Source organism: Ovis canadensis, chromosome 2, assembly GCF_042477335.2.
Source record: "Ovis canadensis isolate MfBH-ARS-UI-01 breed Bighorn chromosome 2, ARS-UI_OviCan_v2, whole genome shotgun sequence".
NCBI lineage: Eukaryota > Metazoa > Chordata > Mammalia > Artiodactyla > Bovidae > Ovis > Ovis canadensis.
The window spans coordinates 226297217-226310493 of NC_091246.1; the positions used below are offsets into that span (position 1 = coordinate 226297217).

The 13277-nt window shown below is 47.5% G+C and overlaps 1 protein-coding gene across 1 annotated transcript; it reads left to right on the forward strand.

Annotated features, from left to right (window-relative positions):
• Positions 1–375: 375 nt before the first annotated feature.
• Positions 376–2696, forward strand: CDK5R2 (cyclin dependent kinase 5 regulatory subunit 2). Its single transcript, XM_069579478.1, has one exon. It carries the CDS (start codon positions 376–378, stop codon positions 1495–1497), a length of 1122 nt encoding a protein of 373 aa, XP_069435579.1. The 3' UTR covers positions 1498–2696.
• The last annotated feature ends 10581 nt before the right edge of the window (positions 2697–13277 follow it).

The following is a 13277-nucleotide window of genomic DNA, read 5'->3' on the forward strand; positions in this document are numbered from 1 at the left end:
AGGGACTGGACCAGAGACCAAAGCATGGGGATGGGCGGAACTTGAGATTGGCATGAGAGATTCTATTGGTCAGCGCAGCTGCCGGTTAGGAGGGCAGCTTGGGCAAGGATTGGCTGCGTGAGACGGGGCGTGGCGCGGCGAAGACTGGGCCCAAGGGGTGGGGCTGACGCTGCAGCTGGCGCAGCTCAGACCCCGAGCAGCCGGCGCAGAAAAGCCAAAGCAGCCGCGTTCTACTGCCCGTTCCCGCGCCCGGGCCGGGGCTGGGCCCCCACCGCCGGGTCCCCGGGGGCTGCAGCAGAGGCGGCGGCGGCGCGGCGGGCAGGGGCGCCGCCCGCGGTTCCCGCCGGGGCCCGGGCGCCGGCCCCGCTCTGCAGGATGGGCACGGTGCTGTCTCTTTCCCCCGCCTCCTCGGCCAAGGGCCGGAGGCCCGGCGGGCTGCCCGAGGAGAAGAAGAAGGCGCCGCCCGCGGGAGACGAGGCGCTGGGGGGCTACGGGGCGCCGCCAGCCGGCAAGGGCGGCAAAGGCGAGAGCCGGCTCAAACGGCCGTCCGTGCTCATCTCCGCGCTCACCTGGAAGCGCCTTGTCGCCGCGTCCGCCAAGAAGAAGAAAGGCAGCAAGAAGGTGACGCCCAAGCCAGCGTCCACCGGCCCCGACCCCCTGGTCCAGCAACGCAACCGCGAGAACCTTCTCCGCAAAGGTCGGGATCCCCCCGACGGCGGCGGTGCCGCCAAGCCCCTGGCGGTGCCCGTGCCCACCGTACCCGCGGCCGCCGCCACCTGCGAGCCGCCGTCGGGGGGCAGCGCCGGCGTTCCGCCGCCAGGCTCGGACGGAGGGAAGCCGCCGCCGCCGCCGCCCCCAGCCCCGCAGGCGGCGCCGCCGGTCCCTGGCGGCTCGCCGCGGCGGGTCATCGTCCAGGCTTCTACTGGCGAGCTGCTGCGCTGCCTGGGCGACTTCGTGTGCCGGCGCTGCTACCGTCTCAAGGAGCTGAGCCCGGGCGAGCTGGTGGGCTGGTTCCGCGGAGTGGACCGCTCGCTGCTGCTGCAGGGCTGGCAAGACCAGGCCTTCATTACTCCCGCCAACCTGGTGTTCGTGTACCTGCTGTGCCGCGAGTCGCTGCGCGGGGACGAGCTGGCGTCGGCCGCCGAGCTGCAGGCCGCCTTCCTCACCTGCCTCTACCTCGCCTACTCCTACATGGGCAACGAGATCTCCTACCCGCTCAAGCCCTTCCTCGTGGAGCCCGACAAGGAGCGCTTCTGGCAACGCTGCCTGCGCCTCATCCAGCGGCTCAGCCCGCAGATGCTGCGGCTCAACGCCGACCCCCACTTCTTTACGCAGGTCTTCCAAGACCTCAAGAACGAGGGCGAGGCCTCCGCCAGCGCCGGGGGTCCACCCAACGGGGGCGCGCCCGCGGCCCCCTCCACCTCCTCCTCCTCCTCGGCCGCCAGGGACAGCTGCGCGACTGGAGCCAAGCACTGGACTATGAACTTGGACCGCTAGGGATAACCCAGGGCAGCGCCCGCTCCCCGCCCCAGCCCCTAACACACACTCGGAGCCCCCGGGACCATCAAGCCGCCGCCGCTGCTACCGCCGCTCCGCGCCGTGGCCGGAGGAGGAGCCGCCCCTGCCCGGCTGGGGAAGGTGGCGGCCAGGATGCCAGAGGCCTCGGCGTTTGGATTTGCTGGGCGCAGGGTGGGGGTGGGGGATGAGCGCGGGAGAGGAACCCCCAACCTCACCCTTTCTATCTATCTGCGCCCTCATCTCTCCAACTCTGCCCGGGTCGCCCCCTTCCCTTCTCTGTGTAAGTCCGTCTCCCTCGGACTTGTCCATTTCTTCATCTCCTTCCTATGTCTTCCCCTTCCCTCCTCCCTTCATCTTTTGCCTCCCCACCTTCCTCCTTGCAGTCACACTTTCCATCCCTTGGGTGTGTGTTTCCGTCTCCGTGTTGCCTACTACCTGACTCTCTCTCATTGCCCCGTTCCTCTTTCTGCACCTCTGTCCCCATTTCCCCTTCTCTTTCCCTCGCTCCTGGCATGTGTCACCATCTTCCCCCTCCCGTCTGCCTTCCCCCCTCTCCGCCTGTTAGCTTGCATTTCTCTCTCCGACTGCGACCCCGTATTCTCCTCCCCAGACCGAAGGGAACATGAATTCTTGATTGGGATCGGCTGAGGTACAGCAGAAACTGCAGCCCCGGGAGCCCAGACAACCACCAGGATGGTCCTTCGCCCCATCCCCACCACCTCTCCCCACCTTTTCCAACGTGTTGCATGCCGGGAGTTGGGGGGAGGGGGATGCCAGCTTCAGGAGGCTGAGGTTTGGGAGCAAAAATCAACCTAGGAGGTCACCCCGGCGGTGGCGGCGGGGCCTCAGCAGAAGGGTGGGAGGAGACAGAGTACTCTTCTTACTCTGAGGGAGGAGCACCCCTCTTCCTTGCCCTTAGGTGTTTTTGTCCCCCCCACTCCCCACTTTTAATTTATTTGGTTGTTTCCGGAGGGAGGGGGGAGGGGCTGGGTTGGGCCCGGAACTGTCTGAGGTGCTGATTTGAGGCCGGGCCAGAATTCTCCTGGGAGGGTACCAGGGACTGGGTTGGGCCTGGTGCCGTGTCCAAGGTGCCAATGATGCGGGCCGACGGTGCGGGCCGCATTGTCTGTCTGTCCGTCTGTCCAGGAGAGAACTATAAAGCGCTGGAAGCGCCTGCAGATGTTTTTGCGCCAGCCTTTTTTTGGGCCTTGGGAGGGAGGGAGCGGGAGTGGAACTATCATAGGCAGGGCACTCGGGCCCCCATGGGCCTAGTGGGGAGGGTCGAGTCCCTGAGAACCGCTACTGTTTCCGTCACCCCTCCCCCCACTGACTTCCATCTTACAGAGAGCAAAGTGAGGGAGCCAAAGGACGAGAGGCCTGGTGGTAAGGCTGAATTCCTGCCCCACCCCGTGCCCCCACCCCCGCCACCCCTGCCTTCATTTTTTTCTGACCACCTGCGCATTAACACCCAGGCCATTTAGGGGATAAGTGATGAGGACAGCAGAAGTTTGCTCCCCTTTTACAGAGTGGCTCATTGAGGCAGCATCAGCTAGTTATTGTTGTTTTCTCTCTTTCCTCCACCTCTCCCTGCCATTCATTCTGTCGAGAGTTTCGTCAGGCCTGACTAGGTCTGTCTTCACCACTCTCAGGTAGGGCCCGAATGCCACACTTAGCCCCATACTCTTTCCCCTACCCATGGGGCTCCTTCAAGACTGTTTCAGCCACATGCCTACCCAGGGCAGCTTTGGGAGGTCCATCCCTGCTTGAGATTCAGACCTAGCCCTTAATCGCCAGGGAGGCTAGTACACAGGCAGCCTGGAAGACAGGAGCCATTCTTCGGGGTTGAATGAAGAAAAGTAAGCCAGTTAGCCTGAGATTCCTCTTTGGTCCCCGTTGCCTTCTTAACCACTTAGCTAAGCGCCCCATTCAGTTTTTCATTGGCCCGAGGAGGCCCTGGCTGCAGCGGAGCGCTGGCGTCTGTGACCCTGGTCTCCACGGAGACGTCCGGAGCATTCGGAGAGAGAAGAGGGAGAAGCCCACCTAGAAAGGCCCTGGTTCGCTGTCCGTGGTACTGACGGGGCGCACTCGACAGGGTGAGGGAGGGCATGCAGGAGTAGGAGGAGCTGCAGACGGCCTCCGTTAGGTTTTCCTGATAATTGGGAGTAGATGTGATCCTTTCTGGTGGTAAGTTACAGGAGTCTGGCCCAAGAACCCAGGAAGACTGTCCTCCTAGGAAGACAGATCTCAACTCTTCCCCGGACTCTGCCCAGCGCCCTCTCAACCGGCCAGTAGCCGGAAATCCCCAGTCCAGATTTGTGAATCGAGTTCCCGGGGGGGAGGTGGGGAGAGCTGGTGGAAGGAAAGGCGGGAGCAGTCGCCCATTGGCTGGAATTTGGCGCAGTCAGCGCGGTGCCGTCATCTCTCTAGGTATGGAAGGAGAGAGGGAGGAGCACTTGGGTCACCCCGCGGCTGTCGCCATAGCAACCAGACTGAACAGGCGGGGTGGGGCGGGGCAGGGGAGGAGGGTGCCCTTTCCACTCTCTTACCTCTGGCCGGGAGGTTGCAGAGAACAATCCTGGTCCCTCTTATTTGGAACTAGTTATCGAAACTATTTGAGTGGGATTTCTGTGTTAGAAGAGCCCAACGGGGATGGAAAAGACACTCCTACAGAAACCCTCAAACATCCTTGGGGAGAGACGTCTAGATTCTGCCCCTGAACGCGTAGACACAGCACCCTTCTATTACTACGCTCCTATGCGCACTGGGACACACAGGTGGGCGACAGCGCGCTTGCCTCCAAGAACCTGTGGTCTGGCATTTGGAGACCTAGAATGAGAAAAAAGCCTTAGGGCCTGCTGGCAAATTAAATCTCACTTTCCTTGCCACGCCCCAGGCATGAGACATTGCCATAATCCGATTAAGTAGTGAGGGACTGGAGGAGGATCAGCACGAATACACGGAAGAATTAGCCTCCCGGTCAAACTTGGTCCGATTCCTGTTTTCTCAGGGAGAAGGTGGTCGTTAAGAGAAGGACTCGGAGCAGTCTTTTGAGAAGGCAAAGTGATAAGGGAGTAAATGCAGAAACAGAGTGACATGCCTTCTCTTGATTGCCCAGAAGTGAACCTCTGGGAAAATAAGTCCAGGCTTAGGACAGAGGTGGTGAAGAGGGCCCAGAGGTCTAGAGAGTCCAGCAGGAATGAGGGAGGGGTGGGCTGAGGAAAGAATGGAGATGGAGGATAGGAGACAGAAACCCAGATGGAGCCATGACTCAGCACTTCTGCTCAGCAAAGGTTGGAGGGCGGGGTGATTCTTACAGCACAGGGGCAACAGAGAGGGGAGGGGAGTAGGAAGCAAATGGGCAGATAAACTGTGATCTCACCATTTGCATGATACATGCTGATACATACATTGTTATACAACACATCTGAACACAGAAGCAGGTACATAGGCATTTAAGCTGATGAAGTCTCATTCAATCATAACATAAACACATCTCCACTTTCCTTCCCTGCCCTGCTTCCTGGAGCAGAGGATGTTCTGTTCTGAGAGCTATGCTTGCCTCTCCTTGAAATACCGTGGTACTTAATGGGAAAGGATAAACACAAAAAATCACAGGTGTGTGTGTGTGTGTGTGTGTGTGTGTGTGTGGTGGTTGTCATGGTAACTGCTTTGCCTGCCAGGCAGGGTGCCCAGCAACCAGAGCATCTGGCAGTATCCAAGGGGACATCCTGTGGCCTCTACCCTCTGGGACTCTGCCATGGGCACCAGATGGGCATCTCTAGAAGATTTCTACTACAGAGGCTGCCAAAGCAGCCCCTCTAACCATGCCACCATGACCAGGGACATCTGGTAGCCAGGTCTGGGGACCTGGCTTTCTTCATATGCCCCACTTTAAGTGCAACTCCTGACTCCTTTATACACCATAAACAATATTTGCCATGAGTGGCCTCAAGACAACAGAGGTTAAACTTTAAAGACCTTTTTAAGACCATTACCGGGACTTTCCTGGTGGTCCAGTGGCTAAGACGCCAAGCTCCCAGGGCAGCTGGCCCAGGGTTCGATCCCTGGTCAGGGAACTAGATCCCACATGCCACAACTAAGGCCTGGCACAGTGAAATAAATAAATTGTATATATATATATATATATATATATATATATATATATATATATATATACACAAACACACAAAGACCATTACCTTCCCTTTCAGCATCTTGTCAGACATCCAAGAAGATCATCACACACAGGTTAGGTGTGTAAATGAGGCATACAAAAAGTGTTTTAGTTCAGTGTGATTAAAAATTGGGTATAAGACAGATAAACTGCAGAGCACAGTCTCAGGATTCAAGTTCCTTTGACCTGAGTTTAATATTTTGCTAAGGTTTTTAGACGCAATCTCTCTTTTATGCTTGCAGACTGGCTGTCTGACTTTGTACTCTAGCACCCCACTTTCCTTATTTTCCTAGGCATTCAGTTTTAACCTCTTAGTTTCTGGCTTAAAATTCTCCCAACTGATTTTGGGCTTCCAGGGGATTTCTTTTTCCCTGGATTCTAATTCTTTAGCAGATCTCTCTCTACTTGGCGACATTGCCCACCATAGTTACTCCCCTTTTACAACTTTCCCCTGCCCCATTTCTTCACCTCCCTTGATCATAATCTCCTGTGACTGATATTTGGCTTCAAGACCATACATCATAAAATTAGTCTCTCTGCATGCATTTTTATATATGACAATCTAAAAGGAAGGAGGGGTGATGGTAAACAATGTAAATATGAAAAGGGATATTTCTTTATAACCTTTCTACATTTTACACGGTTTTTTGAAAATTTACATATTATCCCAGAAAACTGCAGGACATCAAGAAAAGCATAAGAAATAAGACTAATGATTGAAGGCTTGCCCTACTATATAATAAAATTTACTAAAGTGCTAAGGTCGCTAAAGCATAAGGCACTGATGTAGGAACAGATGTATCAATAGAACAGAATAGATAATCCCAAACTAAACTCCAACATAGGTGGGAATTTAATAGATGATAAAGGCACCATTTCAGATCCATTGGGAAAAAAGATAGATTAGTCAGTAAATACTTTTGGTTCAACTGGATACTCATTTATATGAAGGAAAAAGATCAATCCTTTCTCATTCTTAGCCCCCAAATCAGTTCCAAATTGATGAAAACATTTTTAAAAAATTATAAAACCTTAGAAGAAAGAACAATTTGAAGGTATCTATTAGAAATTCAAATGCATATATTTTCTACCCTGGAATCCCAATTTCTAGTATTGACCCCAGAGAAATACTTAAATGTACAAAAGATATGATAAAGATTTGTTTGTTGTATTACTGTTTAGAGAGAGAAACTGTACTCAACCTAGATATCCACTAGTAGGTGAGAAATTTAAAATGCTTTGATATAATGTTCAGTTTAAAAGGATGGACTGGACTGTACATACCAATGTGAAAGATCTCCAAAACACATAGTGTCATTAAAAGTTGCATAGCAATATATATAGTACCATATCATTTATACAAAAGCAAAACAAATCAAACTGTAATTTCTGTGTATATGTGTGTGTATAATAGAAGCTTAAAAAGATACAGATCACTCTTATTAAGTGACTTTTGGAAAGGAACTGAGATTGATGATGTCTAGGGGACTTTTGCCTTATCTATGGGGTTTAATTTTTGCAACAACAATGTATTAGTATATTATTTGCATAATTAGAAAATAGTAATTAATATGTGATGGTAATCTAATATTAAATAAAATACTTGAATAAAACATGTGTTTATAATTATTATTATTGCATCTTGGGTTGGGTCAGTTCAGTTCAGTCGCTCAGTTGTGTCCGACTCTTTGCGACCCGATGAACCGCAGCACGCCAGGCTTCCCTGTCCATCACCAACTCCCGGAGTTTACCCAGATTCATGTCCATTGAGTTGGTGATGCCATCCAACCATCTCATCCTCTGTTGTCCCCTTCTCCTCCTGCCCTCTATCTTTCCCAGCATCAATGTTTTTTCAAATGAGTTAGCTCTTCATATCAGGTGGCCAAAGTATTGGAGTTTCAGCTTCAACATCAGTCTTTCCAGTGAACACCCAGGACTGCTCTCCTTTAGGATGGATTGGTTGGATCTCCTTGCAGTCCAAGGGACTCACAAGAGTCTTCTCCAGCACCACAGTTCAAAAGCATCAATTCTTCAGTGCTCAGCTTTTTTTATAGTCCAACTCTCACACCCATACATGACTACTGGAAAAACCATAGTCTTGACTAGATGGACCTTTGTTGACAAAGTAATGTCTCTGCTTTTTAATATGCTGTTTAGGTTGGTCATAACTTTCCTTCCGAGGAGTAAGCGTCTTTTAATTTCATTGCTGCAGTCACCATCTGCAGTGATTTTGGAGCCAAAAAAAATAAAGTCTGACACTGTTTCCACTGTTTCCCCATCTATTTGCCATGAAGTGAAGGGACCAGAGGCCATGATGTTAGTTTTCTAGATGTTGAGCTTTAAGCCAACTTTTTCACTCTCCTCTTTCACTTTCATCAAGAGGCTCTTTAGTTCTTCTTCACTTTCTGCCATAAGTGTGGTGTCATCTGCATATCTGGCATTATTGATCTCCCAGCAATCTTGATTCCAGCTTGTGCTTCTTCCAGCCCCATGTTTCTCATGATTGGATTGGATAGAGAACATCTTTTTAGACATGGAGAAAGCTTAAAGAAAAAGATTGATTCCACTTAAGTTGAATGTTAGAGATACAGAGAAAAAGAACGGCCATAAACAAGATTGAAAAACAAGTGACAATCTAAGAGAACATAATTGCAACACAATATATTTTTAATAGAAAGATAGTTAAAACTGTGAAGAGGTAATTCACACAAAATATAGATAATCAATAAGCACAAAAAAGATAATTGACTTCACTATTAACTAAAGAAACTCAAGTCAAAACGTGGGATATTGCATCACTGACAAAGATCATAAAAATAGAAAATCCCAGCCATGACAAAAAAATGGGGAAATGTGCACTTCCTTGCACTATTGTCACCATATACATTAGTCCAGTGTTTTTGGAGGGCTACTTGGCTGTGGATCAAAATGTGAAAGGGAGTATACTTATTGTCCCAACTACTGCATTTCCAGAAATTGCCCTAAGGTGATAAGTGGAAAAAGACATGATACAAGGATACTTATAACATTGTTTATAAAAATAAAAAAGTGGATGCATCAGTAGGAGACGAAGTAAACTGTGACAAATCAATATTCATTGGGATATTATGAACCATTAAAAATGGTACATTAATCTATATTAAAAACGACCATGACAAAGTGAAAATAGCAGGTTGAAAACAATGTAATGTGGTCCCATTTGTGTACGAGAGAGATCTTTAAATAGCTGTCCTTTTCCTGTCATTCAGATCCTCCGCTTAACAGCTATCTCTTCCTGCATGAATTCATCTCAATCTGCCCCATAGTCACCCCTCATCACATGCCTCAGATTGATTTCTTCATGACATTTTTTCCTGCCTGGTAATTTTTTGTTACTTGTTTTGTATCCTGTCATAAATGGCCTATCTTGTTCAGTGCCAGATTCCTGGCACCTGGCAGCAGGCAATCAATTGTTATTGTTCAGTCTCTCAGTCGTGTCTGACTCTGCGACCCCATGGACTGCAGCACGCCAGGCTTCCCTGTCTTTCTCCATCTCCCGGAGTTTGCTCAAACTCATGTCCATTGAGTCGGTGATGCCACCCAACCATCTCATGCTCTGCTGCCCCCTTCTCCTCCTGCCCTCAGTCAACAGATATATACTGAATCTGTGTGTATGTGTATGTGCAGCAATGCCAAGTTTTAGGATGTTTTTGTCTGCTTAGTCAGTTGTGTCTGACTCTTTGTGACCCTGTCCATGGGATTCTCCAGGCAGGAATATTAAAGTGGGTTGCCATTTCCTCCTCCAGGGGATCTTCCCGACCCAGGGATTGAACCTGTGTCTCCTACATTACAGTCGGATTTTTTACTCACTGAGCCATCGGGGAAGCCTAAAATTTTAATAGTTGTTCTCAATAAGTGGCAGGATTTTAAAAGACCAGTTTTACTTTCTTCTTTATACTTTTCTGAGCTTTTTAGTTAATTAAAACAAACTAAACTATTGTTATTACCTAAAAAAAGAAGAAAAATTATAAAGAAAAAGAGATAGAAGATAAATGAAAGAAAGGAAGGAAACGGGAAGAAGTGACACTCCTTTTCCAGTGTCTGGAAAAGGAGAAGCGCACATCTACAGCCCTGCCTACCTCCTCTTTCATGTGTCTCCAAACTCACTTCACTCCCTTCCTCCTCTTCAAGCTATTTCCAGATCCCTAGGATTTAAGGGTGTCCCTTGCTGGACAAGAGAAGTGAGACCCCCATCTATCCCAGCAGGCATGGGTGTGTGTACATGCACAACACACGTGTAGTACAAGCTCACACAGAGAGCATGGGCATGCACGCATACACACTCTTACAAGGATCCATCCAAGACCATTGAAAGAACATTTCTCTATCTCTCACATAAGTGCTGAGGAACACCCATTGTTACTTATACGAACAATAAAGCTAGGGAAAATATTCCTCTTCACATTAGCTTCTTCATATCTTTTCGTTAAACAATGAGAATTTGCTCAGCACCTGACGGTAGATCATTTCACACACTAGCAAAGTAATGCTCAAAATTCTCCTAGCCAAGCTTCAACAGTACGTGTACCGAGAACCTCCATATGTTCAAGCTGAATTCAGAAAAGGCAGAGGAAACAGAGATCAAATTGCCAACATCTGTTGAATCATAGAAAAAGCAAGAGAATTCCAGAAAAAAGTCTAATTCTGCTTCACTGACTACGCTAAAGCTTTGACTGTGTGGATCACAACAAACTGTGGAAAATTCTTCAAGAGATGGGAATACCAGACCACCTGACCTGCCTCCTGAGAAATCTGTATGCAGGTCAAGAAGCAACAGTCAGAACCAGACATGGAAAAGTGAACTGGTTCCAAAATGGGAAAGGAATACCTCAAAGCTGTATACTGTCACCCTGCTTATTTAACTTATATGCAGAGTACATCATGTGAAATATTGGACTGGATGAAGCACAGGCTAGAATCAACATTGCCAGGAGAAATATCAATAACCTCAAATACGCAGATAATACCACCTTTATGGTAGAAAGTGAAGAGGAACTAAAGAGCCTCTTGATGAAAGCAAAGGAGGAGAGTGAAAAAGTTGGCTTAAAACTCAACATTCAGAAAACTAAGATCATGGCATCTGGTCCCATCATTCATGGCAAATAGATGGGGAAACAATGGAAACAGTGACAGACTTAATTTTTGGGGGCTCCCAAATCACTGCAGATTGTGACTGAAACCATGAAATTAAAAGACACTCCTTGGAAGAAAAGTTATGACCAACATAAACACCATATTAAAAAGCAGAGACATTACTTTGCCAAAAAGGTCCATCTAGTCCAAGCTATGACTTTTCCAGTAGTCATGTATGGGTGTGAGAGTTGGTCCATAAAGAAAGCTGAGCGCCAAAGAATTGATGCTTTTGAATTGTGAAGTTGGAGAAGACTCTTGAGAGTCCCTTGGAGAGCAAGGAGATCAAACCAGTCCATCCTAAAGGAAATCAGTCCTGAATATTCACTGGAAGGACTGATGCTGAAGCTGAAGCTCCAGTGATTTGGCCACTTGATGTGAAGACCTGACTCACTGGAAAAGACCCTGATGCTGGGAAAGATTGAAGGCAGGAGGAGAAAGGGACAACAGAGGATGCAATGGTTGGATGGCATCACTGACTCGATGGATATGAGTCTGAGACACTGCGGGAGTTGGTGATAGACAGGGAAGCCTGGCGTGCTGCAGCCCATGGGGTTGCAGAGTCAGACACAACTGAGCGACTGAACTGAAATGAACTGACAGTAGATCTCAATAAACGGGAAATGGGTAAATGAACCAAAATAGTGACAGCGACAGTTCCCATGTTTTGCTTTGGCTGTCAACAAGTATACAATTAAATATAATATCTTTAGGACACAATTTGGTAACTAACTCCTCCCAGATGTTTGATATTCCTCTTCTCTTTCTGAATGCTCTTATTTTATGCTGGATTTGGAGATTAGGATTTGTTCTGTTTTTGAATTTTATTCTGGTATTTTTACAGTATGTTTTATGGTGTCTTTATTTCATTAATTTATTTTGGAATTTATTTTTGTATGTAGTGAGAAGGAGAGAGAGAACTATTTTCCCCAAATGAATAACAGGTTGCACCAACTTTTGAACAATCTTCCTTTTCTTCCAGTGTATTCCATCTCTATCTTTTATGGAATTTTCACAAGTCCACGGGTCTGTTTTCAAGACTCTCCTGGGTCCACTGGTCTATGTGACGACTGCTGTGCCAAACCACACCTCTAATAAAATAACTGTAGTTTGTGGAATGCTCCTTCTTCTTTTGCTAAAACCGTCTTGGCTATTCTTTTTAAAAAATATTTATTTATTTTTGGCTGTGTCAGGTCTTCGTTGCATCATGCAAGCTTCTTCCTAACTGTGTCTTGTGGGCTTTCTAGTTGAGGCACTGGGCTCAGTAGCTACAGTGTGCAGGCCTACTTAACCCGAAGAATGTGGGATCATAGTTCTGCAGCCAGGGGTTGAACCCACATTCCCCGCATTGGAAGGCAGATTCTTAACCACTGGACCAGCAGGGAAGTCCCCCAAACACATCATCCAGAAGAACTTTAGAGCCAAGCCTGTCAGTTTCCATAAAATCCCTTTGGAAAAAAAAATATTGGGACTTTGATTGAGACTGAACAGTTTATAGATGAAGTTGGACAGATCTGACATTTTGCAATAATGAGTCATTCCACCCAGGAACATGCTAAGTATTCTATGTATTCTGGTCTTCTTTTATATTCCTTAGTGAAGATTTATAGTTTTATTTTTCCATTTGGATATTTCTCATGTATTTCACTAGGTTTACCTGGGAATGTATTTTTATTGCTCTTGTCAATCTGTCATTCCCAATTCTTTTCCTTATTTCTACACAGTATGGAAAAAGCTTTTTTGTGTACTAACCTTGTATTTTACTGGATAGATTATTTTCATTAGTTCTAATTGATTTCCAGTTGAGTCTCTTAGATTTTCTAGGGAAGCAATCATATTGTCTGCAAACTAGGACATTTTGAAATCTTCCTATCTAATATTTGCATATAGCAGATAACTTTTCTTGTCTTATTGTGTTGCCTAGGACTTCCAGTAGAATGTTCAGTAGTAGCAATGATGACAAGGTTAGAAGGGGTAAAAAAGACACCACTGCCTTTTCCCAGACTTATGGGAATGCTTCTCATATTTCACCAATTGCTTTTTTATCTTTTAGAACTGAATATTCTGTTTTGTGTATACTGCTATATAGTAAGTCTTCTCAAATCATTTTTTTGGAAGTTGATAAAGCTTTAATCAAAATAATTTTTCAAATTGCCTGTTCCTTGTGGAACACCAACTGAGCCATGATCCTGAGCAGGTACAAGTTGGGGACAGAGGATAAAGTGGCTAAATGTTCCTCTGGGACTCCTTTTTCCATCCTGACATTAGAAAGCAGTGTTATATGATGTACAGATCAAAAGAGTAGGAGCCAGAGGTTTGAGTGCCTACTCTACATTTACTAAAAGTTGACGTAAGACAGTTATTCAGCCTCTCTGAATGTCAGGTTTCTCATCTATCAGATGGAAACAAGAAACTC

What these genes read in the sequence shown, in the direction of transcription:
- CDK5R2 (XM_069579478.1), top strand. Translation starts at nt 376, where the DNA reads ATGGGCACGGTGCTGTCTCTTTCCCCCGCCTCCTCGGCCAAGGGCCGG.